Source organism: Elephantulus edwardii, unplaced genomic scaffold (genome assembly GCF_000299155.1).
Source record: "Elephantulus edwardii isolate Elephantulus edwardi_28Jun2011 unplaced genomic scaffold, EleEdw1.0 scaffold00117, whole genome shotgun sequence".
Taxonomy (NCBI): domain Eukaryota; kingdom Metazoa; phylum Chordata; class Mammalia; order Macroscelidea; family Macroscelididae; genus Elephantulus; species Elephantulus edwardii.
The window spans coordinates 10,385,733-10,398,412 of NW_006399867.1; the positions used below are offsets into that span (position 1 = coordinate 10,385,733).

General features: G+C 46.1%; 1 protein-coding gene across 2 annotated transcripts in view; it reads left to right on the plus strand.

Moving 5' to 3' along the window:
* Nucleotides 1-318: 318 nt before the first annotated feature.
* Nucleotides 319-12,680, plus strand: part of MYH11 (myosin, heavy chain 11, smooth muscle) — a 109,061-nt gene continuing 96,699 nt past the window's right edge. The window contains exons 1-2 of one of the 2 annotated variants that reach the window (XM_006892671.1): nt 319-672; nt 11,527-11,683. In XM_006892671.1, the coding sequence (XP_006892733.1) occupies nt 328-672; nt 11,527-11,683 (502 nt within the window). In that variant the 5' untranslated portion in view covers nt 319-327. The remainder of the gene's footprint in view (nt 673-11,526; nt 11,684-12,680) is intronic. The other variant, XM_006892670.1, reaches the window with a different exon arrangement.

A 12,680-nucleotide genomic window follows, 5' to 3' on the forward strand; every position in this document is an offset into this window, starting at 1 on the left:
TTGATGCACATGTAATCCTGAACGGCCTTTCGGGCCTTTCCACTTTTTGACAATAATAAACAAGATTTTTGACAATAATAAACGAGATTGCAGGAGTTCTTTTGCAGGCTGTGTGTAGACATGGCAGAGCTGGAAGCTTCCACTCCTAAACAATTTGCCTCGGGAAACTCTCTGAACTTTGATAAATGTCGATAGTTGTAGAGGGGCTTCAGGCCTTTTGTTCATAGGGTCCCTGTGAGTCGTGCTCCACTCATAGGTAATCAACAACAACAACTTGTCTGATTCTCACTCTTGTCACCTTCTTCCGCAGGGGACCAGCCAGGCACCATGGCACAGAAGGGCCAGCTCAGCGACGATGAGAAATTCCTCTTTGTGGACAAGAACTTCATCAACAGCCCCGTGGCCCAGGCTGACTGGGCCGCCAAGAAACTGGTGTGGATCCCCTCGGAGAAGCAGGGCTTCGAGGCCGCCAGCATCAAGGAGGAGAAGGGCGATGAGGTGGTGGTGGAGCTGGTGGAGAATGGTAAGAAGGTCACCGTGGGCAAGGATGACATCCAGAAGATGAACCCGCCCAAGTTCTCCAAGGTGGAGGACATGGCCGAGCTGACCTGCCTCAACGAAGCCTCTGTGTTGCACAACCTCAGGGAGAGGTACTTCTCCGGGCTCATTTACGTGAGTATCTGGGGGCAGCCTGGCTCCCTCCCTGTGTCTCTAAGACAAGCACAAAGTTTAGAAATGCGTTAACAAAGGGAGCTCTGGTGGCCTAGTGGCAAGAAGCTGCACTGCAATCGTGAAAGCACACAGTTCAAATCCACTAGATGCTCTGCTGGAGAAGGAGGGGCAATCTCCTCCTGTACTAGTCAGATCCAATTTGACGGTACACACACACAAAATAATAAAATAAAAAACAAATGTGTTAACAGCTCAGGATAGAAGGCTGCAGGTTTGATTAAGGGGAAACCACTTGGTGAGGTGGAATCAGTTTTAGATTCAAATCTCAGCCCTGCTTACCTAGGTCTGTGATACTGAATGGGCTAGTTCATCTCTTGCAGCCTCCACTTTCCCATCTGTGAAATGGAAACAATGGCACTCAACACATAAGTTAGGTGGGATGCAAAACCAAGCAAAGTTAACAAGGTGCATAGTTCACACCTGAGATTTTTGTGAAGCAGATTCTTGCATATCTTTCCATTGTGGAAATAAAGGGAAAAATTTAATAACATCCTTGGAAAGGCTGGTTCAGCTGGCAGCCAGGTGTGCAGGGAAAATGTCAAGGCCTTCCTTGTCGCAACCGGATGGAGGGTCACTGAGTCAGAATCGATTAGACAGGAGTGAGTGAACAAATCTTCACCGAAGCAGTAAGTTCACCAAGTTTTTCTTCAGCAGAGTCATTGAGTGGGAGTGAACTGCCAGCCTCTCAGTTATGCCCCCCCGGGACCTTCTATTTATGAAATTCTGTCTCTAATGTTCTGGTGATGTCATGTATAACATGTCAGGCTGTTGTTGTCAAATTGGAACCAACCCATAGCTGACCCTCCAGTGGGTCTTCAGAGGCTGTAAATCGCACGAGAGGAGATTGTCCATCCTTCTATCATAGAGCAGCTCGTGGATTGGAACTAACATGTCAGCTAATAATGAAAAAGTCAATGGTTCAAATCCAGCAGCAGAAAAACGAGGGGTTTGCTCCTGTAAAGATTTGCAGCCTCGGTGAGCTCTGGTGGCCTAGTGGCAAGAAGCTGCATTGCAATCCCAGAAGCACACGGTTCAAATCCACCAGATGCTCTGCCGCGTAAGGAGGGACAGTCTCCTCCTGTACCAGTCATATCTGATTTGATGGCACACACACACACACACACACTAATAAAAAAAAAAGATTTGCAGCATCAGAAGCCTAACAGACATTCACCATGAGTCAAAAATCAACTCAAAGCAGTGGGGTTTTAATTTTGTTTTGTTTTCTCTAATGTAGGAGCCCTGAGAAAGTAGCCTAGGGGGTTGCTCAGCTAACCCAAAAGTAATATAATGCCTCTGTGGCCATTCAAACCCTCCAGTGGCCCCTCGGGAGAAAGATGGGCATTCTCCACCTGTAAGATTCACAGCTTTGGCAAGCCTGTTAGAGAATAAGCCATGAGTTGATTGTTGATTGTGGCTTGATGGCAGTGAGTTTGAATTTGAATGTAGGCTCTGTGCTTTGACATACTTTATTCTGCTTAATCAGCACAATAGGCCAATCTGTTAAATAGGCTGTTCCCATTCCACAGATGAGCAAAACGATATTCAGATTAGTAACTCCCTTACCTCCCTGCCTTAGCAGAGAAAGGCTCCCTGGTCTATGGCACTCCTTGTACAGTGGTGTGATCAGCTGGGGGTCTCCATGGAACAGAAGGGAAGCATTTTTCAATTTAAATATAAGGGCACTGGTCTTTAGGGTTACCTAGAGGGGAAATTGGGTTGCTTCGCCCCTACATTTGCTATCCAAGGCTTGTCCTCTCCCACTAGGACCTACCCATCTCCCCTGCTTAACAGTGCTTAAACCCAAAATAGACATCAGAAAGAAAATAAGGGCGTGTAGAGGTCCCGAGACCCAGATGATCTCAGACAGCAGATTAAAAAAGGCATCAAAGCTCCAAATTCCTGCTATGCTTCTCTGGACAGATTAGATTAAAATCCATTCCATCTTGTGATGATACGCCTGCCCTTGTCTTGTTCTTTTCTGGTCTGTTGAATCACTTAATAGAAACCAGTGCCTGTGACGGAGAAGATAGAGGAAGGGACTGGCTGAGGACGTGTGTGGCCCGTTACTGTCCCCTCGCACAATAGTGAATGCATAACTTGTGCTCATAAGTGGGGTGCAAGGGGAGACAGTGGTAGGTGGACGTGTCTGGCCTTGACCTTGAGCATGGGCAGAGCATTCCCCTCTGTTCTGAAAGATTCACCACAGGCCAGGGGCCTTTGAGAATGTCTTGGTGGACCGCATATCTCTTTAGTTCTGGAAGAGTCTGTAGATGCTGAACGATCTTTCTCATGTCCGCCACCTTGGAAGTACATGCTTTAGACTCAGCTGTGTTCAGTGTCTTGCTTGAACCCCCAGAGATCTTTCATGGTGGATATGGGATAAAAACGGAAATCTGACTCTCAGTTCCAAGACTTCTTTCCTCTTCTTGATGCTGTCTGTCATTGACTGGGTTCCATCTGCCTGGGACTCTGTGGAATGGGAAGAAAGTGTTAAGGAGAAGGGAGGTTATGAAGACTGTGGGTCATAGATTGAATTGTGCCTACACCCTCCCAACTGTCTGTTAAAATGGAAGCTGCCCTCTGCTTTGTGATCTGATGTCATTGCCCTCCACTTTGTGATTTGATGTCATTGTCCTCCGATTTGTGATCTGAGGTCATTGTCCTCCGTTTGTGATCTGAGGTCATTGCCCTCCATTTTGTGATCTGATGTCATTGCCCTCCGCTTTGTGATGTGTTGTAAATCCTAACTTCTGCATGTGGGTGATAAGGTAGGATTAGGTTACTTGACAAAGGATTAGACTATGTTCTTTATTGAGGCATCATTGGGATATGATGCATCTTCCTTTCCTAAATCAGCACTCTTAGCAGGCCATATACAGCCTTGGCTTGACAGGAAGGAAGTTTCCTGGGCCGTGACTTGCATCACCTTTTGTCAGATAAAAGGAGAAAGAGAAAAGACACCTATTATCACCAAGAAAGAAGAGCTGGGTGTAGAGTGTGTCCACAGGATCGGATCTGGGGTTCCTGCACTCAAAACCCCTGAGATATATGGAAAACTGATGCTGAGACCTCTGGAAATCACCGAGGGATTCTGGCCCACAGATGTTGAAAGGAGACAAGGACCTTCCTTACAAGACAATAGAGAAAGCTTTCACCTAGAACAGGCACCCTGAATCTGGAACTTTAGAAGATAAATTTATCTTATGATTTGCTAAAGACATCTGCCTGTGGCATTTGTTACAGAATGTGAGTGAAAGAGTGGAAGATCCTCAATGAGATGAGTTGATACGATGCCTTTAGAATGGACTTGAGCACAGCAGAGAGAGTGATTATGGTACAATTCCAGGCAAGGTATCTGTCTGTTGTTCACAGGAAGTTGCAATCAAATTGATGGCATCTAAAAACAACAACAACAACTAACTAGGATAGTATGTATCTGCTCTATGCCAGCTGTAGAGCCCTTTCCAGTACATACAAGAGCGAGGGTAATACCCCATCCTGCAAAAGAGGAAGTTGAGGAAGAGACGACATGACTTGCCCATGACCTTCCACATAGGAAGATGTCTGGAATTGAGACTCTGGTCCTGTCCATGTTAGTACTGCCGCAACAGAAATACCACAAGAGGGGTGCTTTAACTACAGAAAGAAATTTCTCACAGTTTTTGTTAGAAAGTTAGAAGCCAAATCCAGGGGAAAGCTCTTTCTCTCTGCTGGTCAAGAAGGTCCCTAGAGACCTCCACGTTGTATCTTGTCCTTGCTTCCCTCCCCCAACTCCTCATTCCTGCTAGCTCCATAATCTCTCTTTCTGTCTTAAAAATGAGTAGATTTAAGACACATCCTCCACTGCTACGACCTCATTAACACCAAAGAAATCCTATAGCCAGCTGGGATTATGTCCACAGGTCTAGAGGTTAAGATTCCAACACATCTTTTGAGGGGAACACAATCCCACCCAAAACACTGTAAAACATGTTTTTGTGACTCTTTCTGTGGGATATGGAAAAGTTGGAGAATTTGAGGTTGCTTTATAATTAAAATGTACCTAATTTAGATGTAAGTACCTGAAATAAATCCTCACACAAGGGGTTCTAAACAGAATACTCCAGAATTGGTGTTAGGACGCTTCTAAGTCTTTTGAGATTGAAAGAAATTTGTTCCTCCCTGTATTGGGCACCAGTTGTTCCTCAGGAGAAGAAGAATGGACAATCTTCTCTCATGTAATTAACTGTCTCTGAAAACCCACTGGAGGGTCAACTGTGGGTCAGTTCCAGCTCAATGGCACATAACAACAACATGTTAGGCAGAGGCTCTCAGCTTTTGTTAAATTGTTCTGTGACCGTCATGGTCTGGAAAGACCCAAGGATCAGGAGAACTTTTCAGTCCAAACTCCAGCAAGGGATGATGTTTTTCAACATAGAGACCTACGCTGGTGGTCTCAGCCTTGTCTCGATGGGGGGAGGCTCCAAGCAATATGTGAGTAGAGACCTCCCGGGAGGACTGTCAGGACCTGGACAGAGACAAAAAAATATGGTGTCCATTTATACACTAATCTCAGTTAGCCTCTGAACTAGCCCTTTTAATTCTTTCAGGTTGTTATTGCTCCATAAATCCAAAATCACCAGACCTCTAACATTGAGTCACAATTCCAACTTTGAGTCATAATTCTATCTCAGCAAGCTTGTAATACAGAATGGAATTGCCTCATAGGTTTCCAAGGTTGTAATTTTTTTTCCCCTGGAGAAGGATATCATATTTGGTAGATGGTCAGAAAAAAGAGGAAAGTTTTTAATGAGATAGCTTGCCACTGTGAAGATGGCGGATCAAATGGCGTTTTTGTTCTGTCTCTGTGAATTAGAACTGAAGACTCATCAACAACCTGTGAAATGCAGATGGCACAGCCTTGCTTGCGCATAGTAAAGGCAGGTGACTTGAAGCACTTACTGAAGATGATCTAAGACTACAGCCTTTAGTATGGATTCTACCTCAACACCACAAAAACAGAAATACAACTGGGCCAATAATCAACCTCATGACAAATGGAGAGAAAAAAAAAATTGAAGCTGTCAAGAATTTCATCATACCTGGCTCTACAGTCTACTCCCCTGAAGAGAGCAGTCAAGAAATCAAGTTTGTATTACTTTGGGAAAATCTGCCCTCAAGGACTTCTTTAAAGTGTTAAAGAGCATGGATGTCAGTTTAAAGACTAAAGTGCTTTGACCCACGTCAGGCTGTCTCCAGTCCCTTTCTATGCATTTGGAAGTTGTCCAGTGACTAAGGAAGGCTGAAGAACTGATGCCTTTGCACTGTGGTTTTGGGAATGCATATCGAGCATCCCTTGGACCCCCAGAAGAATAAACAAATCTGTCTCAGAAGAGAGGCAGCCAGAGTCCTTCTTAGAAGCAAAATTGTAAGACTTCATCTCACATCATTTGGGCATGTTGTCAGGAAGGGGCCAGTCCTCAGAAAAGGAGCTCACGCTTAGAAAGGTGGAGGGTCAGAGAAAGAGAGGAAGACTCTCAGTGAGGTGCATTAACACAGCAATTACAAAGGGCTTGAGCGTGGTGGAGAGTGTGAGAAGGATGCGGGGTTGAAAGAGGTTTTGATGTTATACAGAGGGCACTATCAGTGAGAGTGGATTGACCAGCCCTCAACGACAACAACATCAAGGCCAAGGCCAAACTTTCCTTTTTTGTTGTGTTGTTAAGTGCTGCTCAGTTGTAGATGACTCATAGTAACCCTATGAACGAAAGACCTGAACACTTGTAGAACTTTCATTGTTTTTCCAAGTTCACAGAGTTTCCTTTAGTGTTTGTAGAAAGAGCAAAGGCAGTGTAGGTAGGAAAAGCCATGTCTGACCTCTACTAACGCCACAAGGGCAAATGACCCCATCAACAACATCCACCATCCAAAACCAATTCCCAGGAGGTCCAACATGTCCCCCACACCTCTTTCCACCAATTCTAACACCCAGCTCACTGATTATTTAATGTCTTTTGTGGCTCTGAAGAGATGGATTCAAGGTGTACCCTATGATAGGGCCACCTTATTCACATTACAAAGACAACTCATTCCCAAAAGGCATTATAACCACAAGCCCAGAGGTTTTTACAATACGTATTTTTGGAGGACACAATTCAATCCATAATTTAGATAATTCTAAAATGGTATTCTGAGGATCTTGTTGGTGAAGGAATAGAAAAATGTAGCCTCTAACACAAAGTCAGATCAAAAGTTGAAAGAAAGAGAAATAAAAATGAGAGAAGCTTGTGTATACACATAATAGACTGGCAGTAGAGAGAGGGGGAAGTAGAAATAATGATATAAAATTGTACTGATAATGAAAGAGTTGAAAGTGAACTTGAAAAAAAACCATCAACCCTCACCTCATCACTGAAGTGTGATGAAGAGGCTTAAGTAATACAGTAGAGACAACTGGTGGGCAAGGGGTCAGGAGCTGTGCTGCTAATCCAGAGGCACATGGTTCGAATCCCTCAATAGCTCTGAAGAAGGACAGGCCACCTCTTCCCATGTGATTTATTGCCTCTGAAAACCTGCCCATGGGTCAGCCATGGGTCAGTTCTGGCCTGATGGCACATAACACCAACAAAATTTGAAGAGATTTTGGAACTAAAGAAGGAAAATCACAATTGGTAGTCTCAACTGAAGGACCAGTTGGAGTTGGTGGCCTAAGGAACGAGTAGAGAAATGGAAAGAGGAAGTACATTTTAAAACGTTTAAAAATGTTGCTATCCCATCAATTTCAAGCCATCGTGACAATATAGAACAGTCAGCACTGCCCCATAGGACCACTTATCAACCTTTAAGGATGCAGCCTAGCACTTTTTTCTCCTTTGGGACACAAGCTGTTCCTTGGAGGCAAGGATTCTGAAGTTCCATCTGACATACTTTGGGCAGGTCACAAGGAGGGACCAATCCTAGGAGAGGAACATGATGCTTGGAAGGGTGGAGGGACAGCGCAGGGGAGGAAGACCCTCGATGAGATGGATTGATTCAGTGACTGGGGCAATGGGAGTAGATGTGTCAGGGACAATGAAGTTGGCTCAGGATAGAGCAGGGTTCAGAGCTGTTGTACATAGGGTTAGGGTTAGGGTCAATTTAATGGCACATAACAACAACAATAACTGCAACCTCTGAAAACCCTCTGGCAGACCAGCTGTAGGTCCATTCTGACTCCATGGTGCATAATAACCATCTTAAGGGCTTTGAGAGGCATCTGTGCCATGCCTCTGTTGCCTGCCAGACAGCTGTGATGCTCCTTTGCTCCTTGAATCTCCACAAGAGGCCTTCCCTGTGTGTTTGTATCTGCATCTTGTCTTTCCTCTCTTTTATATAACTCCACCCAGAAGGGATTAGGGAGCTCTGGTGGCCTAATGGCAAGAAGCTGCACTGCAGTCCTGAAGACATGCCTTTGCGAATCCACCAGATGCTCCACGGGAGAAGGGTGGGCAGTCTTCTGTGTGATTAACTGCCTCTGAAGACCACTAGGGCTGTGGGTTAGTTGCTACTCGATGGTACACAACAACAGCAGAAGGGATTAGGATTAGAATTCCCTTATGACAGAAAGAGAAAGATCCTATTTCTAGGCAGTGTCACCTTTACAAGTACAGGAGTCAGCATGTAAATGTAACTTTTTTGTCCACCCCACTCAATCCATAGGGAGCTCTGGTGTCCTAGTGGTAAGGAATTGCACTGCCAACCCAAAAACATGTGGTTCAAATCCACCAACAGCCCCTTGAGAAAAAAAACCCAGACAATCTCCTCCTGTACAATTTGTAGCCTCAGGAACTGAGTGGGGGTTCAGCTGTGAATTGGTTCCAACTCAATAGCAAAGAGTAAGAGAGCGATTCAACCCTTAATAATGTTGTTATGTGCTGTTGAGTCAGAACTGACTCAGGGCTGACCCTCCAGCAGTTTTCAGAGGCTGTAAATCGCACAGGAGATTGCCTTTGTTTCTCCCACAAAGCAGTGGGTGGATTCGAATGGCCTTCCTTTCTTTGTGTTGACAGTGCAGTCCCACTAAGCCACCAGAGTTCCTTGAGTCTCTAGGCTGGAGAACTAGAGAGCTGTCATGTTGTCTAACAATCCCATCTCCCATTGTGAGAAGGCTTGGTTAGCCATTGTCTTAAAGATGAGGTGGAGCAGAGAGGGAGGTACCAAGGGGCTTTCCTTCCCCAGGCCTGTGTGTTCCTTCTCCTCTGGTTCTCCTTTCTGCCGAGGCCTTGGGACCAGCCCCTTGCTCAGGGCTGTACTGCTGACCATATAAAGTGTCAGGGGGAAAACTGGAGCTGCTTCCTAATAAGGTCACAGCAGGGAAATCCTGAGCCTGTGCTGGGACCTGCTGGTGGCATGGGGCCCACTGAGATGCTGGCTGGGGTGCCGAAGGCCAGGGAGGTGGAAACCTCTGAACGTAACCAGCTGGAGAGGGGCTCGAGGGATGAGGAGGTAGAGACACAACCAGTTACAGCCAAACAAGAGATGGAACAGCCAGATCTGTCAGAAGGGTATATTCGGGATGGACGTTGTGGTGGACGGAGGCCAGCAGCTACCCACTCGGTCCAGCTCTTCCTCTCAAACTGGGTACTCAGTGAGCTCGGGAAAGGCTTTCTAAGTTGAAACTCTATGCAGATGATCTTGAAAGCATGAATTAAGTGCTAGGAGAGGATTCCTAAGCAAGGAGGTTGTTATGTTACGTGTGTTACAAATCAGAAGCGATTCATAGCTGACCTTCCAGCTGGTTTTCAGAGGCTGTGAATCCCATGGGAGGAGACTGCTCCTCTTTCTCCCATGGAGCAGCTGGTGGATTCAAACTGCCTGCCTTTGAGTTGACAGCACAACTCCCTACCCATTTGGCCACCAGAACTCCATAAGCGAGCAAGAGAACATTTTAAAAAGGCTCTAACCCTAGAAGCTGGTGATGAATATAAGCATATTGCTTCCCTGTTTTATTCCTTCATTCATTTGATGAATTGTTTTTGTGTGTCCCACTGCAATGGATACTAGAGATGCAATGGTGGGGCCACAAGGTCATGGTATTCACAGGGCATGAGGTGGTATTCAGCTGAGCCCTGAGAGAGGAGATGGAAAAGGTTCTGAGAAAATTGGGAAAGCAGTATTTCAGGCAGAAGGCACAGCATATGTGAAGGTGACCATTTTTAGCATCACAAAATAAAAAAAACGGAGCAGGACAATTGTCAGAAACACTGATTGAGTACATACTATGTACCACACACCGTGTGCTATACACATTACACTCTTTACCTCATAGCACAATTATGCAGGACTTGCTGGCTGTGTCCTTCTCATTCCATTGCACAGATCAGGTAAACTGAGGCGTAGAAGGGAAAGGGCATTTCTCAGGTCACAGAGCTAGGAAGTCACAGAAACAGGACTCAAACCCAAGTTCCCAAGACCTAATTCTTAACCACTGCTCTCTCGTGGTTTGGGCTATAAATGACACCCACACTCTAAAATGGGCAGAGTGGTTGACAATGAGCATGGAGGTTGACAGTGAAGTTGGTGGCTGAAAATGAGCATAGTGGTTGACAATGGGTGAAGTGGTTCTCAATGAGTCTGGTGGTTGACAATGAGCATAGTGGTTGACAATCAGAATGGTGGTTGACAGTGAGCTTGGTAGTTGACAGTTGAGTATGGTGGTTGACAGTGAGCATGATGGTTGACAATGAGCATGGTGGTTGACAGTGGATGAAGTGGTTCTCAATGAGTATGGTGGTTGACAGTGAGCATGGTGGTTGACAATGAGCATGGTGGTTGACAGTGGATGAAGTGGTTCTCAATGAGTATGGTGGTTGACAGTGAGCATGGTGGTTGACAATGAGCATGGTAGTTGACAGTGAGCTTGGTAGTTGACAGTGAGCTTGGTGGTTAACAGCTTGGTGGTCAATAATGAGCTTGGTGGTTGGCAATGACCATGGATAGCTTCCTGGGAGTGGAGGTGAGTAGATACCTGCCGAAGAGGCAGGGCTTGGTTTATCTCATTTAAATGACCATCTATGGAATGCCCTGTGCTGGTAGCCAAGATACCCAGGAATGTTATCCACCCTCTGTCCTGACAGAATCTATGACTTACTCATCTGAGCATTATTTGTGCACCAGTCCAGTCCAAGACCCATGGTCACAGAGACGATGAGAGCTCTATTTCTCACAGCTTGGGGAAGTGCTAGAAGTAATTATCTTTGGGCATTCATTTAATGAATGGTTAATTAGTGCTGACTGTGTACTCAGGTCTGGGCTGGGACTGCAGAGGGTATTTGCAGTATATCTAGGAGGGCCCGGGCAGCTCTGGTAGCCATAATGGGTAAGGAGTTGCACTGCCAACCCAAAGGCAGGCAGTTCGAATCCACCAGCTGCTGCAAGAGGAAGATGGGCAGCCTCCTTCTGTGCAATGTCAGCCATAGGCCAGTCCGACTTCAAAGGGGCTCTGATGGTGTAGTCTGCTGGGAGTGGAACTGCTAATCTAAAGGTAACCTCTCTCTAGTGGATCAGATCCATCAGCAGCTCTGAGACAAAAAGATGAACAATCTCCTCTTATTGATTTGAAAACCTGCTGGAGGGTCAGCTCTGAGTCAGTTCCAACTCGATGATACAACAACAATAACAAGCCCAATCTGTCCGATAGTGCCATTAGAGGGAGCAGGACACGAGATGATGGACACAGTGGGGCTCAGTAAATGCAGCCCCCGGTGGGTGGGCGCAGCCTGGGTGTCCGTGCCGTCTCTGCGGTGATCTGGAAATAAGCTGTCTCTTCCACAGACGTACTCCGGCCTCTTCTGTGTGGTGGTCAACCCCTACAAGTACCTGCCCATCTACTCGGAGAAGATCGTGGACATGTACAAGGGCAAGAAGAGGCACGAGATGCCCCCCCACATCTATGCCATTGCCGACACCGCCTACCGGAGCATGCTGCAAGGTGAGCTGGGCCCTGGGGAGAGCAGGGACCACCCCAGGCACCCCACTGAGCCCAAGGCTCCTGAGGCCCGGCCCCTCCTGTCCTGCCTCCTGCAGTTCTCATCAGGAATGTGGTGCTTGGCAGGCCGTGCAGACACTAGTGCGCTGTGACTGAAAAAGGGAAAAAGGCAGCAAGGGAACTGTGTCTGCAGTCCTCTGGCCTGGGAGGGTGAGGCGAGCAGACAGTTGGGCAAATACGGACTTGAATCTGCTCCAGCTCTGGGGCTTTCAGACCCCGGGGCTCCGGGGCCCCCTGGCAGGCCAGCTGGCTGGGAAAGGCTCTCCTGTTCCTCACTCACAAGGACAGGGACAAATGTCCTTTGTGGACAAATGAGGCTATGGACAAATGTCTCTTTGTCTTGAGCCTCAGTTTTCTCATCTATAAAAGGGGGTGATGGTGTCCGTCTTGAGATTTGTGGTGAGCATTGCTTTTCCAAAGGTAGAAGCTTGACATTTACCTTCCTGTTTCTGCGTTATTTGCATTAGAAATATCTATACAGGGTTGGAAGCAGGAGTGGTGTCCACTTGCTAAACAGTCCTCTGGAAACTCTATGAACTTTGAGAAATGATGATAGTTACAGAAAGACTTCTAGTCTTTTGTTCATAGGGACCCTATGAGTCGTACTCCACTCGATGGCAATCACTTACAACAACAACATATAGGAAGCTCTGGTGGCCTAGTGGTGAGAAACTGCACTGTAATTCTGATGGCACGCTGTTCAAATCCACCAGTTGCTTGGTGGGAGAAAGACGGGCATTTTTCTTCTGGGTAATTAAACTGCCTCTGAAAACTAGCTGAAGGGTGAGATATGAGTTAGTTCTGGCTCAATGATAAACAGCAACAACAACATTATATGTATATATGTACATATGTATATATACATATACATATACATATACATATACATATACATATACATATACATATACATATACATATAATGTATGTATCTCTCTCT